The following is an 18,319-nucleotide window of genomic DNA, read 5'->3' as shown; positions in this document are numbered from 1 at the left end:
GAACCTGAGAACCAAGGAGCATGACTGACTTGGCGCCAACCTTGGCAGCCTGCTTGTTGCAGCTGGCCCTTGAGGAGCAACTGACGTGCTGCTACTGCAGCCCCCAAGAAACCGGAGACCTTCCAGTGCTTTGCCAATCGCCAAGAAGAACTCCCTTGCAGCAGAGGAGCTGCTTCCGTGCATCTGCAGGCAACCAAAGAAGAATTGTGACGACCTGGGACCACTAAAATCCAGTGCCAGGCATGACCACTGCACCCCAGTCGCCTAGCACGAGCTTAAGTGGGCCAAAGGTGTCAACGTGGTGTCCAGGCCCTCCAGAAACGAAGCCCACCTTGAGTTTGCACACTGTGGACTTCCCAACAGCGCATGCAGCCTCTTTCTGCAGGTGGACTCCAAGCACGACTATCCCATGCACTGGAACTTGATGCCAAAAGACACCACTGCATCTGAGTCCCACAGTCTGAGGAGAAGTGGACCAATCGTGTCCTGATGTGCCAGAAGATCTCAAGGGTCGAGTTTCTTGACACCCTTGTGTGGGTTCCCCCAGATTGGCCACCCAGTCCCTGCTTTCAGCCTCTTTCTGATCAGACCGATCTCCCCTGCAGTGAATGGGAAACACAACGCAGTAACACCTCTACACTTAGACATCCCAGAGACACCCCCTCCCTCTCCTCCATCCCTGATTGACTGGCAGGTGCAGAACTGGGGGATCCACGAAAGGAACCCTTAGAGTGCATGGGATCATGCCACCAATACCTGGGAATCAGTATTAGGATATGATTCTGACATGTTTGATACCAAACATGCCCAGGTTCGGAGTTAGCATTATGTAGCTGGACTGCAGGTAGTGACCAGTGGCCAGTACATCCAGGGAATTGGAACTGGAGTTCGCAGGGGCACCTCTGTTCATGCACTATTGGACTGGCAATGCTCGGTAAATTAACATGTACAGCTTCATGGAGCCTTGGGCTGAGCACAAGATGAAATGTCATGCAAAAGAACTAATAAGTTCTGCATGCAAGGGCAGCTGATAAAAATAATAAAACATCTCCACTAAAATGAACCCTTGCTCAAATAATGAAAGGAGATAAATGAAATGAACTAGGTAAAATAGCACAGGCCTGAGGCCCAGAGCGAAAATAAATTTGCCAATGCAAAGCGCTAAAATAACCCACAATAGTCCCATTTATTAGTGACTTAAGATAGGTGCTAAAGGTCTGATCACTTGGGGACAAGTGACCAGTGGTCTTAAATTTGGGTAGGGAACAACTGGTAGTAGGCACCTGGTTAGTAGGCACCCAGTGCACTTCAGTCAGTTACATCAGAAACCAGGCAACCAGAACTGAGTTTCCTTCACCCTGGGATTAGAAAATGCGGTTTCTTATGCTTCATTGTCGTCACCTTGAACACCCCCCCCCCCCCAATTCCCACTCACCTGATTTGCAAAGGTGAAGGCATTGATCACAGGCCATCTTTGGGGGTCAGGGGTCCACATATCCCTGTTCCTTGATGAATGGCAGCTGAAAGCAGGCTTGCAGTTATCAGGCCTGGGGCCACCTGCTATCCTTCCAGGATTTCTTTATCAACAAGATGAACTCCCATGTCTGGTGGGTGCAGAGGATTACCTTTTTAAAGGAGTGGTTCTCGAAATGATTGATTTCAAAGCATTTCTTTAGTGGAACATCCACCGTCACTTGATTCAGCATTGGGGCATGCCTCTCGGACAGCATCTGCATATATTGTACGAAGCAGCCTAGGGCCTGCAGTGGTGGCTAAAAAAACGCATCAAGACTTATGACTGGATGTTTCCTTACTTTATCCAAAGCTGACTGAGGTCTTGCATGTATTGTTTTTGGTCTGAGTGTGGGCGGCAGCACCTAGGAGAGTCAGATCAGAGGCCTTGGTTTCCAGTGGTGCAGCAGCACTCTATCAGTCTGCTGGTGTTGGGCACCATTTCACTAGCTCTCAGGGTCTTCCTACAGTTCATCAAAAACATGCTACAGCTTGACTTCAGTTACCATATTTTACTCATGGGTTTCCAGCCCACTTCCTGGAGTAATTGACTGTTCAGCCTCACTACCTTTGTCGAGTTACATGCTGAGGAGAGAGTATGTGAAAAATTCACTCTAAGTGCACCAGCATGGTGGCCCAGGACACTGGTGTTAAATGACATAACCCTAACAAGTTATGGCCCAGTAAAGTCTACTTGACCTGAATACCCAGAAAACATACTCCCAAAACCACTAAAGATGCTCCATGTTTGTGTATTTATCATATGTCTTGGAATAGGAGCTTGATACAGTCGTATTGTCAGGTAAGTTGAGGAGACCCCTCAGATTTTGCTTGTAAGACATTAACTCATATTTTTTAAAAACCCAAGCAGTTGCTTAAAACACAGTGAAAGTAGAGTTACGGCTTATAAACTAAACTGAAAAAAGTGACACTGGCCAGAAATAGTTAGCTGAGCAAACAATGACTCTTGCATCAAACCATAACATCACCAAATGCAATGTCCATGACATCACGCATGATTTCACAGATAACGCGGCCAGTAAGATCAAAGGTGATCTTACTTATTACCTTAACCTGGACTGTATCAATGCCTTCACTATGGATGCGATATTTTGTATTTTGGATATGTTACATAATGATTTATTAAGGCCTGGTATTTAATACAAATATTGAAAAATCATGATCGCTGCATATTGTTTGCATGTGGGGGTTGTTATGGTTTCCTAAGCTTAACCATACCTTTCTAATTTCGGGGTTTACATCCTTCCTGAATTGACAGAGTAAACTACAGGTATGAACAGGAGAAATTCAGTTGTTGTAAATTCTCTTTAGAAACTGTCCATTAGCAACAGCAGAATGAACCATAGGAGTATACTGGTTTCAGGTAGCAAGATTAAAAGCTCTGTACTGTCTACACTGGGTAACCGGAGAGTGACCTACGATCAAGTAGTAGGTCAGGATCCCTTGTAAATATGTCAAGACGCCTTCCAGGAGGAATGAAGACAATACATTTACAGGAGAAACACTCCCAGAGCATTTCCTCAGGAGTTGCGGCGGTGTCCCCATATCACAATTCGACATGCAGGCCCACAATCGTAGAATCTGCGCAAATAAGACAAACGTGGTAAGTCACTAATCAAGTAAGGTATGTCCTAATGCCCAGCAGGTACATTAAACATCCATCACTATCATAGAGAAATGGTAATGCCAAGCAGATTTCAGACTTCCCGTTTTAGGATCTAGTCACTAGCAACATGCATTAGTTCTAGGGTGCAGTGGAGAGGTCCTTGTAGGGTCCCCTCGGGAGCAGCAGGATGTATTCCATTGTCAAGCAGTGTTTACACGTCACCAGGGTAAGTACTCTGTGGACTCGATACATGAGCAACTGGGGGACAACTGCATAATAGGAATCTAACACCTTTTGGACTAATAGTTTTGGTAGAAAGGTAATCCTTGGGAAGGAAAACAATTAGTGGGCTAGAAGAATTGAAAGATAGAATGTGTTAAGAGGAAGGAAGGTGTCAATGAAAAATCTGTCCCAAGTCCCTACCTGTATTTGCTTCACCCATGTAGGGAAGATATCACAGGAGCCCACCCTTAACCTATTAGTCATTCACTGGAATGACCTGAGATGATGGTTCAATAGGGGCGGAAGTAGAGTAGCAGATGGAGAGGAAGGACAGACGACTAAGGGGAAAACCTACACTGCATCCCCTGAATGACTCTTGGTACTTAGGGCCAGATGTACCAAAGGATTTTACCCATTCTGTGTCTATGGGAAAAAGCTTTCGTACATATGGCCCTTAGTGTAGAAAGCACAGATCAAGGGAGAAAGCGGAGTTTGGTTAGATCAGATAGGGTGGCACTGTGGACCGGAAACTGGTGCCTGCTCTGTTTGGTGCACGTGTAGGAGGTAACAAAAACATAAATGTTCAAAACTAATTTCAGTATGCAGTTATTGCATGCAGCGCTCACTAGCCACAGCCGTTAACAAGTATAAATGTAGTATAAATATTACTAGAAACTTAACACAGTCGCCTCAAGTGTGCATGCAATTTCAGAACCGTTCAGGCAGGGCAAAATACAGCCATACCAGCTCCAAATGGTTTTCGGTGAGCAAAGGAAATTGTGGGGTGTCTGCATTTAATTGAAGTATCCTCTTCTGGAAAAAAAAAAAAATATGTGTGTGTGTGTGTGTTCAATGGCATGTGTAGCTGCAGATACACATGCTTTGCACATCCCGCCATCTAGTGTTGGGCTCGGAGTGTTACAAGTTGTTTTCCTTCGAAGAAGTCTTTTCGAGTCACGAGATCGAGGGACTCCTCCCCTTTCGGCTCCATTGCGCATGGGCGTCGACTCCATTTTAGTTTTTTTTCCACCATCCGGTTCGGACGTGTTCCTTTTCGCTCGGTGTTTCGGTTCGGAAAGATAGTTAGAATCTCGGAAAATTCGACGGTATTGTTTGTGTTCGGTATCGGGTTAGTTACAACAGATCGACACCGACTTTTGAAGAGCTCCGGTGGCCCTTCGGGGTTTTTTCGATCCCCGGTTGGGGCCTGGTCGGCCCGACCACGTGTCTCTTCAAGGCTGATGGAACGGACCCCATTCCGCTTCTGCCCCAGATGTCACAACAAGTATCCTTATACAGATCAGCACCTGGTCTGTAACTTGTGTTTGTCTCCAGAACACAGAGAAGATACTTGTGAAGCCTGTCAAGCGTTTGTCGAGGAAGACACTAAGAGACCGAAGAGCAAGAAGACTGCAAATGGCGTCGGCGCCGACAGGACAAAGACACTTGGAGGAGGAAGAAGAAACCTTCTCCATCCAGGAGTCTGACTCGGAAGAGCTCGATCCCAAAGAGACGCCTAAAACCGTGAGTAAGACGTCGACACACAAAACTCACGAGAAGACCACAAAAGCCCAGGGGACGCCACCGCCAGCAGGCCATGGCTTAACCCGAAAAATAGGTGACCGGCCATCGGCACCGAAAAAGGGCACGCATGTGTCGAAGTCATCCGACTCTGGTCGAGATACCGGCACACAGCAAACTCGAGCCCGAGACAGCGGGTCTGAGCAAGTTCGACACCGAGGGTGGCACCGAGAGACCGGCACGCCGAAAATAAAGGTGTCGTTGGAGCCGAAAAAGGCTACCGAAAAGGTTTCCATTCCGAAACATCCAGCCTCTGAACCAAAATCAAGTTCCTACACAGAGGAACAGGGACTGTCCTCCCAAATGCAAGGACATAAGTTCGGACAAGAACTACAGTCACTGGAGCCAGACTACACTCAGAGAAGGCTCCACATCCAAAAGGACACAGGGAAGATAAGTACTCTTCCCCCAATTAGGATGAAAAGAAGACTTGCCTTTCAAGAAAAGGACAAGCAGCCACAGACAAAGGTGGCAAGACAAACAACACCGCCACCATCCCCACCACCATCAACGCACACATCACCGGTAGCCACTCCACCACTGATGCAATCCCAAACTCATACTGGAATGAGTCAGGATGATTCCGACGCATGGGATCTTTATGATGTGCCAGTGTCAGATAACAGCCCAGACTGTTACCCAGCGAGGCCGTCGCCACCTGAGGACAGTACAGCCTATACACAGGTGGTGTCAAGAGCAGCTGCATTTCATAACGTCACCTTGCATGCAGAACCTATTGAGGATGACTTTTTGTTTAATACACTATCCTCTACTCATAGCCAATACCAAAGCTTACCTATGCTACCCGGAATGCTAAAACACTCCAAACAGGTGTTTCAGGAGCCTGTGAAGGGCAGGGCCATAACTCCAAGAGTGGAAAAAAAGTACAAGCCACCGCCAACAGACCCTGTCTATATCACGCAGCAATTAACACCAGACTCTGTGGTAGTAGGGGCAGCTCGCAAGAGAGCAAACTCTCACACCTCAGGAGACGAACCACCTCCAGACAAGGAGAGTCGCAAGTTCGACGCTGCGGGGAAAAGGGTTGCAGCACAAGCTGCCAACCAATGGCGTATTGCCAACTCACAGGCACTGCTGGCAAGATATGATAGGGCTCATTGGGACGAAATACAACAAGCCATGCTGAATATGCCTTTTAACGGACAGCAGTTGTTTGGGCCGGAGGTGGACACTGCTATTGAAAAACTTAGACACTGATACGGCCAAAGCCATGGGCGCACTCTTCTCCCCACAGAGCAGAGGCACATTTCCCAAAATGCAGTTTAGCGGGGGGTTTTGAGGACAAACTACAGAACCCACAACCTCACAAACAAGGCCCACTTATCAGAGCCAATATCAGCGGGGAAGTTTTCGGGGACAATATAGAGGGGGACAATTCCAAAAGAGTAGAGGGAAGTTCCAAAGTCCCAAAACTCCTCAAAACAAGCAGTGACTTCCACGTCACAAATCCCTAACACCGGTGGGGGGGGAGACTAACCAAGTTTTACAAACATTGGGAGGAAATAACAACAGACACTTGGGTCCTTGCAATTATCCAGCATGGTTATTGCATAGAATTTCTCAAATTCCCTCCAAACGTCCCACCGAAAACACACAATATGTCAAAACAACACATGGATCTTCTAGGACTAGAGGTCCAAGCGTTGCTACAAAAAGGAGCAATAGAATTAGTACCAATTCAACAGAAAGGAACAGGAGTTTACTCTCTGTACTTTCTCATACCCAAAAAAGACAAGAGTCTAAGACCTATATTAGATCTCAGAACATTAAATACCTACATCAAATCAGATCACTTTCACATGGTGACATTACAGGACGTAATCCCACTGCTCAACCAACAAGACTACATGACAACACTAGACCTAAAGGATGCATATTTCCATATACCGATACATCCTTCACACAGAAAGTATTTAAGGTTTGTATTCCAAGGGGTACATTACCAATTCAAGGTGTTGCCATTCGGAATAACAACTGCGCCAAGAGTTTTTACAAAATGCCTGGCAGTGGTAGCTGCACATATCAGAAGGCAGCAAATATGTGTTCCCGTACCTAGACGATTGGTTAATCAAAACCAACACGCTAGAACGGTGTTCACAACACACAAAGTACGTCATAGAAACCCTCCACAAACCAGGTTTCTCAATCAACTACGCAAAGTCACACCTTCAGCCGTGTCAGACACAGCAATACTTATGGGCGACAATCAACACAGCAAAAGGGATTGCCACTCCAAGTCCACAAAGAATACAGGCATTTCACAATGTAATACAGGCCATGTATCCAATACAACCAATACAAGTCAAAATAGTGATGAAACTCCTAGGCATGATGTCCTCATGCATAGCCATTGTCCCAAACGCAAGGTTGCACATGCGGCCCTTACAACAGTGCCTAGCATCACAATGGTCACAAGCACAGGGTCAACTTCTAGATCTAGTGTTGATAGACTGCCAAACATACACCTCGCTTCAATGGTGGAACAATATAAATTTAAACCAAGGGCGGCCTTTCCAAGACCCAGTGCCTCAATATGTAATAACAGATGCCTCCATGATAGGGTGGGGAGCACACCTCAGTCAACACAGCATCCAGGGACAATGGGACACTCAGCAAAAACAGTTTCACATAAATCACTTAGAACTACTGGCAGTATTTCTAGCGTTAAAGGCATTTCAACCCATAATAAGCCACAAACACATTCTTGTCAAAACAGACAACATGACAACGATGTATTACCTAAACAAACAAGGAGGGACACGCTCTACACAGTTGTCTCCTGGCACAGTGAATATGGCATTGGGCAATACACAACCCCATTCGCCTAATAGCACAGTTTATTCCAGGGATTCAGAATCAGTTAGCAGACAATCTCTCTCGGCATCACCAACAGATCCACGAATGGGAGATTCATCCCCAAATGCCAAAACTTCGTATCCAGGTACCCACAAGATCAGTCTCAGGGCAATGCGTTATGGATGAGTTGGTCAGGGATATTTGCATACGCTTTTCCCCCTCTCCCACTCCTTCCATATCTAGTAAACAAGTTGAGTCAAAACAAACTCAAACTCATACTAATAGCACCAACTTGGGCAAGACAACCTTGGTTCACAACACTACTAGCCCTCTCAGTAGTGCCTCATGTCAAACTACCAAACCGACCGGATCTGTTAACTCAACACAAACAGATCAGACACCCAAATCCAGCATCGCTGAATCTAGCAATTTGGCTCCTGAAGTCTTAGATTTCGGACACTTAGACCTTACACAGGAATGTATGGAAATCATAAAACAAGCTAGGAAACAAACCACTAGACATTGCTATGCAAATAAGTGGAAAAGATTTGTTTATTATTGCCATAATAATCAAATTCAACCCTTACACGCGTCTGCCAAAGACATCGTAAGCTACTTACTACATTTGCAAAAGTCAAAGCTAGCTTTTGCATCCATTAAAATACATCTCACCGCAATTTCAGCTTATCTGCAAATTACGCACTCAACTTCACTTTTTAGGTTCCCAGTCATAAAGGCTTTTATGGAGGGCCTAAAAAGAATTATCCCACCAAGAACACCACCAGTTCCTTCGTGGAACCTCAACATTGTCTTAACACGGCTCATGGGTCCACCGTTTGAACCCATGCACTCATGTGAGATACAATATTTAACATGGAAAGTAGGATTTCTAATTGCCATCACATCTCTAAGAAGAGTAAGTGAAATACAGGCATTTACCATACAAGAACCTTTTATTCAGATACACAAGCATAAAGTAGTTTTACGAACAAATCCTAAGTTCTTACCAAAAGTCATATCACCATTCCACTTAAATCAAACAGTAGAACTACCAGTGTTCTTTCCAGAACCAGATTCTGTAGCTGAAAGAGCACTACATACATTAGACATCAAAAGAGCATTAATGTACTACATTGATAGAACAAAACAAATTCGAAAAACAAAACAACTGTTTGTTGCTTTCCAAAAACCTCATACAGGGAATCCAATATTGTAAGGAAATGCCTCCTTGGCATGGTTGCCCCCTGATCTTTTGCCTTTGCTGATGCTATGTTTACAATTGAAAGTGTGCTGAGGCCTGCTAACCAGGCCCCAGCACCAGTGTTCTTTCCCTAACCTGTACTTTTGTATCCACAATTGGCAGACCCTGGCATCCAGATAAGTCCCTTGTAACTGGTACTTCTAGTACCAAGGGCCCTGATGCCAAGGAAGGTCTCTAAGGGCTGCAGCATGTCTTATTCAGCACAGACACCCTGCTTGCCAGCTTGTGTGTGCTAGTGAGAACAAAACGAGTAAGTCGACATGGCACTCCCCTCAGGGTGCCATGCCAGCCTCTCACTGCCTATGCAGTATAGGTAAGACACCCCTCTAGCAGGCCTTACAGCCCTAAGGCAGGGTGCACTATACCATAGGTGAGGGTACCAGTGCATGAGCACTGTACCCCTACAGTGTCTAAGCAAAACCTTAGACATTGTAAGTGCAGGGTAGCCATAAGAGTATATGGTCTGGGAGTCTGTTTTACACGAACTCCACAGCACCATAATGGCTACACTGAAAACTGGGAAGTTTGGTATCAAACTTCTCAGCACAATAAATGCACACTGATGCCAGTGTACATTTTATTGCAAAATACACCCCAGAGGGCACCTTAGAGGTGCCCCCTGAAACTTAACCGACTATCTGTGTAGGCTGACTAGTTCCAGCAGCCTGCCACACTAGAGACATGTTGCTGGCCCCATGGGGAGAGTGCCTTTGTCACTCTGAGGCCAGTAACAAAGCCTGCACTGGGTGGAGATGCTAACACCTCCCCCGGGCAGGAGCTGTAACACCTGGCGGTGAGCCTCAAAGGCTCACCCCTTTGTCACAGCACCGCAGGACACTCCAGCTAGTGGAGTTGCCCGCCCCCTCCGGCCCAGCCCCCACTTTTGGCGGCAAGGCCGGAGAAAATAATGAGAATAACAAGGAGGAGTCACTGGCCAGTCAGGACAGCCCCTAAGGTGTCCTGAGCTGAGGTGACTCTAACTTTTAGAAATCCTCCATCTTGCAGATGGAGGATTCCCCCAATAGGGTTAGGATTGTGACCCCCTCCCCTTGGGAGGAGGCACAAAGAGGGTGTACCCACCCTCAGGGCTAGTAGCCATTGGCTACTAACCCCCCAGACCTAAACACGCCCTTAAATTTAGTATTTAAGGGCTACCCTGAACCCTAGAAAATTAGATTCCTGCAACAACAAGAAGAAGGACTGCCCAGCTGAAAACCCCTGCAGAGGAAGACCAGAAGACAACAACTGCCTTGGCTCCAGAAACTCACCGGCCTGTCTCCTGCCTTCCAAAGAACTCTGCTCCAGCGACGCCTTCCAAAGGGACCAGCGACCTCTGAATCCTCTGAGGACTGCCCTGCTTCGACGACGACAAGAAACTCCCGAGGACAGCGGACCTGCTCCAAAAAGACTGCAACTTTGTTTCAAGAAGCAGCTTTAAAGAACCCTGCAACTCCCCGCAAGAAGCGTGAGACTTGCAACACTGCACCCGGCCACCCCGACTCGGCTGGTGGAGAACCAACACCTCAGGGAGGACCCCCAGGACTACTCTACGACTGTGAGTACCAAAACCTGTCCCCCCTGAGCCCCCACAGCGCCGCCTGCAGAGGGAATCCCGAGGCTTCCCCTGACCGCGACTCTCTGAAACCTAAGTCCCGACGCCTGGAAAAGACCCTGCACCCGCAGCCCCCAGGACCTGAAGGACCGGACTTTCACTGCAGAAGTGACCCCCAGGAGTCCCTCTCCCTTGCCCAAGTGGAGGTTTCCCCGAGGAAGCCCCCCCCTTGCCTGCCTGCAGCGCTGAAGAGATCCCGTGATCTCTCATTGACTTACATTGCGAACCCGACGCTTGTTCTAACACTGCACCCGGCCGCCCCTGCGCCGCTGAGGGTGAAATTTCTGTGTGGGCTTGTGTCCCCCCCGGTGCCCTACAAAACCCCCCTGGTCTGCCCTCCGAAGACGCGGGTACTTACCTGCAAGCAGACCGGAACCGGGGCACCCCCTTCTCTCCATTATAGCCTATGCGTTTTGGGCACCACTTTGAACACTGCACCTGACCGGCCCTGAGCTGCTGGTGTGGTAACTTTGGGGTTGCTCTGAACCCCCAACGGTGGGGTACCTTGGACCAAGAACTGAACCCTGTAAGTGTCTTACTTACCTGGTAAAACTAACAAAAACTTACCTCCCCCAGGAACTGTGAAAATTGCACTAAGTGTCCACTTTTAAAGTAGCTATTTGTGAATAACTTGAAAAGTATACATGCAATTGAAATGATTCAAAGTTCCTAATGTACTTACCTGCAATACCTTTCAAACAAGATATTACATGTTAAATTTGAACCTGTGGTTCTTAAAATAAACTAAGAAAAGATATTTTTCTATAACAAAACCTATTGGCTGGATTTGTCTCTGAGTGTGTGTACCTCATTTATTGTCTATGTGTATGTACAACAAATGCTTAACACTACTCCTTGGATAAGCCTACTGCTCGACCACACTACCACAAAATAGAGCATTAGTATTATCTAATTTTACCACTATTTTACCTCTAAGGGGAACCCTTGGACTCTGTGCATGCTATTCCTTACTTTGAAATAGCACATACAGAGCCAACTTCCTACAAATATCCAAACAAGGCATTGCCAGATGGATAGTTAAATGCATTCAAACCTGTTATCTCAAAGCAAAAAGAGAACTGCCTATAACACCAAAGGCACACTCAACTAGAAAGAAAGGTGCTACCATGGCCTTTCTAGGAAACATTGCAATGACTGAAATATGTAAGGCAGCCACATGGTCTACGCCTCATATGTTTACTAAGCATTACTGTGTGGATGTGTTAACAACACAACAAGCCACAGTAGGACAAGCAGTACTACGAACTTTATTTCAAACAACTTCAACTCCTACAGGCTGAGCCACCGCTTTTGGTTAGATAACTGCTTACTAGTCTATGCAAAGCATGTGTATCTGCAGCTACACATGCCATCGAACGGAAAATGTCACTTACCCAGTGTACATCTGTTCGTGGCATGAGACGCTGCAGATTCACATGCGCCCGCCCGCCTCCCCGGGAGCCTGTAGCCGTTTGAAGTTGAACATTTGTAAATTTGTAAATATATCGCTTTAAACTACATTATGTACATACATATTTGCTCCATTGCATGGGTACTATTACTATAATACACAACTCCTACCTGACCCTCTGTGGGGAAAACAATCTAAGATGGAGTCGACGCCCATGCGCAATGGAGCCGAAAGGGGAGGAGTCCCTCAATCTCGTGACTCAAAGACTTCTTTGAAGAAAAACAACGTGTAACACTCCGAGCCCAACACTAGATGGCGGGATGTGCAAAGCATGTGAATCTGCAGCGTCTCATGTCACGAACAGATGTACACTGGTAAGTGACATTTTCCATATAGAGGTGTACATTATTGTTTTAGAGGTGTACAGTCAATTTATTTTCATTGTTGCAAGCAAACATGTCAATCAGACGAATTATGGTTTCTTTTTGATTTACCCAGGTAGCTGTTTAAACTTTGTGTGGGCGAGAGGATGAGGGGATAGCCTGCTTCAATCTAAGTAACTTGCTGGTGTTTCTCATAATTTGGGGAAGTGTATACCCCTTCTCATTTTAGTTGCTGGATGTTTCGTCTAATCAAGAAAGGTTGATTACGTGATCATTCAAAAGTTGTTAGGTTTTTCTTAACTTTTATATCCAGCAGCAAAGCGCCCATGGCTGCCTTATTTCTCTTCTGTCAATAATATAGAATGTTAGCACTCTGTTTTTATTAAAACTCTGTCATTTCTATAGAATTAAGTAGTCAACAAAACTGTTTAAGTGAGGTCATAATTGATGACCCCACAGTGACAAAATAAAGAAGTTGCATTGAAAGGTACTGGGGTGCAGCCAACTCAGTAACACGAAGGAATGAAGACAGTGCAATGCTTTAAAGCAATTCTGAAAAGCAAATGATCAAAATCTGGAGTTCCTCACCCAGAGTCATTATTTAATGTGACCTATTTGGGTATGGCTTCAGGGGATGGATTGAAAGAAAATATTCCTCTACTTCAATGAGGTAGTGTTGAAGGAGTTAGTAATGTATATCTGGAGGGAGTAGTCCTAGGATGCACAAGCATTAAATAACTGGACTTCATAAAGATGTGTCCTGTAGGTGGCACAGGAAATGAGGGCGAAAGTATTTTAAACTTTTTGTCTCGAAGTTTAGTTCCCTGTTTTTTAAATATTTAAAAATCATAGTGAGAGCTAATGCCGATTTATTTGACATCAATAAGTAATGTGAATCTGGACACATTAACATTTTGCAAAAAACTATGCATGGTATAATATTGCAAACCAAAGAACAGATAGACTAGATTACCCATGGATAACTTGTTTGGTGATCTTTACAGCCTACAGGGACCTTCTGCTCAGTTGTGTACACAGGAGGTGCTCAGAATTGGATGTCAATAGAGCCTTGCGTGCCAGATTTTCAGGGTAGACCTATTCATGTTCGATAACGTTTTATTTAAGTGTATGTACATTTATTTTGTGAACATTCTAAAAATGTTTACCTGGCTCTTGTTTAGAGTACTGCTATTGGAGGAGGGCCCATATTCTACCCCTTCTTTTGTTGGTTTAATGTCTACGTTTCTGTGAGTTTTTATTTTTGGAAGTAGTGCTACAACTCACACAAGTCACATTTAAACTGTACAAGGAGAATCGCATTCACACTAAATGTGTAAGATCTCTTCTGCCCAATTTTTCCTTCTTTCACAGACCAAGGTTGGACACTTTGCCTCACAGTTCCTGGGCTATCAACAGCACGACTCACAAGAGCTATTGTCCTTCCTTCTTGACGGCCTCCATGAAGACCTGAACCGTGTCAAGCAAAAGGAGTATATTGAGCTGAGGGATGCTGAGGGCCGGCCGGACCAGGTGAGTTCATGGGAAAACCAAAAGTTTGCCATGGTCGTATGAATTGTTCCATGTTTTGAGTCACAGCTACGCCCATTGAAAAATGGATTCTGACATACCAGTTGGGGTAAAGCTGTTTCTTGAATGGTTGCAGATTCTGATGAAATTAGGAATTGTATTGACATTATCTGGTTCTGCCAATAGCTAATTAGCCCTTTTTCATTATTATGTCCCCCATTTTATTTTAACAATCTGAGCATGTACCCTTTAGGGGTTATAAAGTGTTTGCGATTACAGCACAAGCTATATTCAGTAATGTTAAAATCTATGATTTGCTCAGATTGGGTTAACTGTGGACTGTTTTTAATGGAGAATGTACATGGGCTTTAGTGCACTAGGGAATATTGATAGCACAAGTGATGCTGAGCTCAGAACTAATGCCCCGGTACATCCTTGAATGGGGAAGATGATACAAGGGTTGCAAGAAAGGACACTGCTGTAGAAGAAAGTGTGTTGGGGGGCAGGCGGAGGAATCATGAGTGAAATGTTCTACTCAGGGTGCGCACCATCGACAGTTAAAGCAGGAGAATCAAAGATTGACCAATTTCAAGATGGAAGCGATGATACATATAATCTCTGGGTGTAGACTGAGACAGCTCACAGTTTTAGTTTGTACAGCTATACTTTTCATCGGCAGGCACTATAGATGACTGCATTCTACTTTGCAGTGCCACATTGCCCAATATTTTCGGATTTAAATATCCGACTCTACCTGACGGACATTTGTTGCTTGGCTAAAGCAGGTTTTAAAGATCATTTAACATGTCTGTAGTGTTCTAGGCTGACTGTTAATGTTTATATTTAAAACTTTCTTGTCATGGCAGTCATTACTATATTGTAAAACTCTGGAAGTTAAAATAAGGAAAGAAATTATTTCTGTAAATACTGATTATTGTGTTTACATAAAAGAATTTCACAGAGAAAAGGAAATTACAGAACACTGATGCAATTATGTGGTGCATATGAAACCTATCCAAGCACAGTCAATAAATGAGACCCATTTCCAGTAAGAATATCCAAGGCCAATTTAGAAAAATAACACTGAACTGTATATTATTTAGACACAAGATCCTCGGGATCTGGTAAGTACTTTACACATTTTTAGATTTGTACAGGAAAACAGTAGAAACTCACAGTTGTCAGATTTGAGGCATGAGCCTCAAATGCAGTAATGTTATCTTTTTGGTAAAACATTCACTGCCTAGATGTACTTGCAAACGGTTGTAGCAAGTCTCCTTTGGGGATTAAGGTGCTTGGGTTCAAGGGTCCACAAAACCACCAGCAGTTGTGTGACACAGTCCTGTGGCGTCTGGGTGCAGAAATGCTGGCTGCGTTGGTAGCCTCAAGGGCTACGCGGTTGAGCTGTCAGTTTAAAGGGACCTGACAAGCAGCAGGGTCTGCAAGGGGGGACTTGAGGACAAGTCTGGTGGAACCCAACTGGGGGCTTGACACTGGCAGAAGACGTGTACTCTGGCTGTGGGGCTCAAATGCAGAGGTACTGGCTGGTGGGCCACTTGGAGAAAGAGACTGTCGCAGTTCTCGGCGATATCTGCAGAAGAGGGGAAAGAAACCCAGCAAGACAACATCTGGCATGAAGCTGGCCTCTGTTAGTCCTTCAACATGCAGGTACGATTTTGAGGCAGTGGTGTTCATGCTGAACACAAACAAGCCTTGGTGCTTACAGCAGGCTGCGGTACCCTCTGTTTTGGTGCAGGGAGCTTCTGGGGTGGATCAGTGCCTCGAAGACTGGATGGGCTGAGGGGGGCTCACCTCCTGTACACTTGGTGACCTCCTCCTTGGTTGCTGCTGCATATGTGGATTTGGTGGTCAACTGTTGGACCCGGCTGTGCAGTCGGTGCCTGCAGGATGCAGGGAAGTGGCTCCTCCACTCCAAGGGAGATGCTGGCCAGTTGGTGAAGTGCCGACAGTACTCTGAGGCTTTTGGAGGATGCACAGCTGCAGGACAATTCCGGCCTTTGTGATTGTCAGGACAGGAGCAGGTAGGCAGGGCTTGGCACCAAAGTCCACAGGTAGGCCACAGTTTGCGCGCTCGTCAGCTTTTTGTCCTTATTTCGTCAGTTGAATCTGAGCTCCTTCTGTCAGGGGGATCCCTAAATACTGAATTTAGGGATGTTTAGGGGGAGTGTAGGGTAGTTGCCAATACCCACGGGTGACTTCACCCCCCCTCCCCCCCCCCCCCCCCCCCCCCCCCCCCCCACACACGACCATTTCCTGTGGGTAGTGGGCATAACACTGTCCCATAGCTTGTAGTTCCACCAAAAACAAGAAGGTGGAACCCTTCCTAAATGGGGCACATCAGGCAGCCCACCTTCAGGCTTTGTCTAGGCTTGTAGTGCAACACACCTATTTGCATAGCTAATTTGCCACCTGTCCTATTGCCAAATGGGCCTCACGGCAGGGAGTGGCATCTCCCAGGTCAGGGAGAAGCCAGAGTTGCATATCAAAAGCGGCAGGGACTTTGAAGTCCCAGGCATTGATATGCAGATTCACTAGCCATCCTGCTGGAGGAGGTGTGAATACCTTCCTCCAGAGCAGGCATTGTTTCTGCCCTCAGGAAGAAAGCATGGGCTCTCACCTCCAGGGGGGCAGCAACTCATCTGCGGGGGCAGTCTGGTTGATACCAACCAGTCAGCACACTAGAGGACAAGTAGGTTTTCAGGGGGGTACCTCTATAGTGCCCTCTGGGTGCATGTCATAATAAAGCCAGTGCTGGCATCAGTATGGTTTTATTAAGACAAGGTATTTGATACCAAACATCCTAGGTTTCAGTGAAGCAATTATGTAGCTCTATAACTCATAATGACCAGCGCCCGTACATACCTTAAGATGGCTTCACTGTTCACTTGTACCATCTAGCACAAGGGCATATCTGCTCATGTATATGTGCCCTTGTGTAATGTAATGCACCCTTTGTAGGCCTATAAGGCTTTGCTGTAGGTGCAACTTACATATATTGTATGCATTGATTTGCCATGTTGTGTTATCACACATGGGTTGCACTGTGTCATGCAGCATGCAATGGCAGCCTACATGCAATTTGTGTGGGCCTTCCTTAGGGTAGCATTGTACATGCTGCAGCCCTTAGGGACCCTCTTTAGTACCCATGTCCTAGGTACTGGTGTAAGATTTATTAGGGTCTTACAGGGTGCTAATGTAGGTGCCAATTGTAACACAGTAAGAACATTTTACCTTGTTTTTATGGAAAGAGCACTGGGGACTGGTTAGCAGGGACCCAGTGCACATCAGTCGAAAAACATCAGTGCCTGTGGTAAAAAGTGTGGCTGACCATGACAAAAGGGCACTTTCTGACAAAACGTAAAGGGAGACAGACCATAAGAAGGCAAACATGGTTTTTGCACATAATGGAAATAAAGCTACAAGTATTGGAAAGGGGTTTTCAACAATTAACACCCCAGAATTAGACTGGTCCGCAGCCACACTAAAAGTGAAAAGCCAGAGCTGTGCATCCAGGTGCACGCACTACCTCTCCCATGCGAATGCCCTATCACTAGACTACCAGTCTGTCTAGCAGCCTGTCTCCTGAAGACATAGAATCTGGAGTTCAGGGATTCCCAACGAGAACCATGGACGTCCTGAGGGAAACCAGAAGACCAAGCACAATAACAATGCTGCAGAGTGAGAGAAATATATGTTCACTAGGTCAACAAAGTCTGTCTCATGGGCAGTTAATCACAGGACACTATTCATTAGATCACTAACACACCTTCTAGACTAGCGCCTCACCCACACTTGCCTTAATGCTAGCCATAGTACAATAGACAAGGGGACACATGGGTAGAAATTTCTTCAGTATGCCATTCGTCAAGAGATACCTAGAAGCAGCAAAAAGAATAGCAACACCCGGATTAGCAGCCGTCTGATATTTAAGCTTAGTGCTCACACGTTTATTGAAGGAACTCTTTGAGCTACTGAGTAAAGTTAGACAAAACATTTAACACTAAAAGCAGCATTCCTAATAACAATAACGTGTCTGTGCAGGATATGTGAACTACAAGTGATTCAGACACAGGAACCCTACTTGCAAATCCACAAAGACAGTGGGTCATGCAAACTAACCCACAATTTCTACACAATGTCCTATCATACGGTCATGTCAAACAAACTATACAGCTGGCAGGTTTCTCCAGCCATCAAAAACGTATGCAGAAAATCCTCCACTAGCTAGACATTCGTAGCTCAGTTATACTACCTGAACAAAACTAAGCAAATCAGGAAAGAAAGCTATTTATTTATTTCCTTTCCCAAAGCAAGTGGGCTCACCAGTGACCAAAGGAACCATTGC

General features: G+C 45.7%; 1 protein-coding gene across 1 annotated transcript in view; it reads left to right on the top strand.

The window, feature by feature from the left end:
• USP11 (ubiquitin specific peptidase 11) overlaps window positions 1-18,319 on the top strand; it is a 368,572-nt gene that overhangs the window by 145,826 nt on the left and 204,427 nt on the right. The window contains exon 9 of the mRNA XM_069209659.1: window positions 13,798-13,956. Coding sequence (XP_069065760.1) covers window positions 13,798-13,956 — 159 coding nt within the window. The remainder of the gene's footprint in view (window positions 1-13,797; window positions 13,957-18,319) is intronic.

Source organism: Pleurodeles waltl, chromosome 10 (genome assembly GCF_031143425.1).
Source record: "Pleurodeles waltl isolate 20211129_DDA chromosome 10, aPleWal1.hap1.20221129, whole genome shotgun sequence".
NCBI classification, from domain to species: domain Eukaryota; kingdom Metazoa; phylum Chordata; class Amphibia; order Caudata; family Salamandridae; genus Pleurodeles; species Pleurodeles waltl.
The sequence above is the reverse complement of the archived record's forward strand: the minus strand, read 5'-3'. Positions and strand labels throughout refer to the sequence as shown.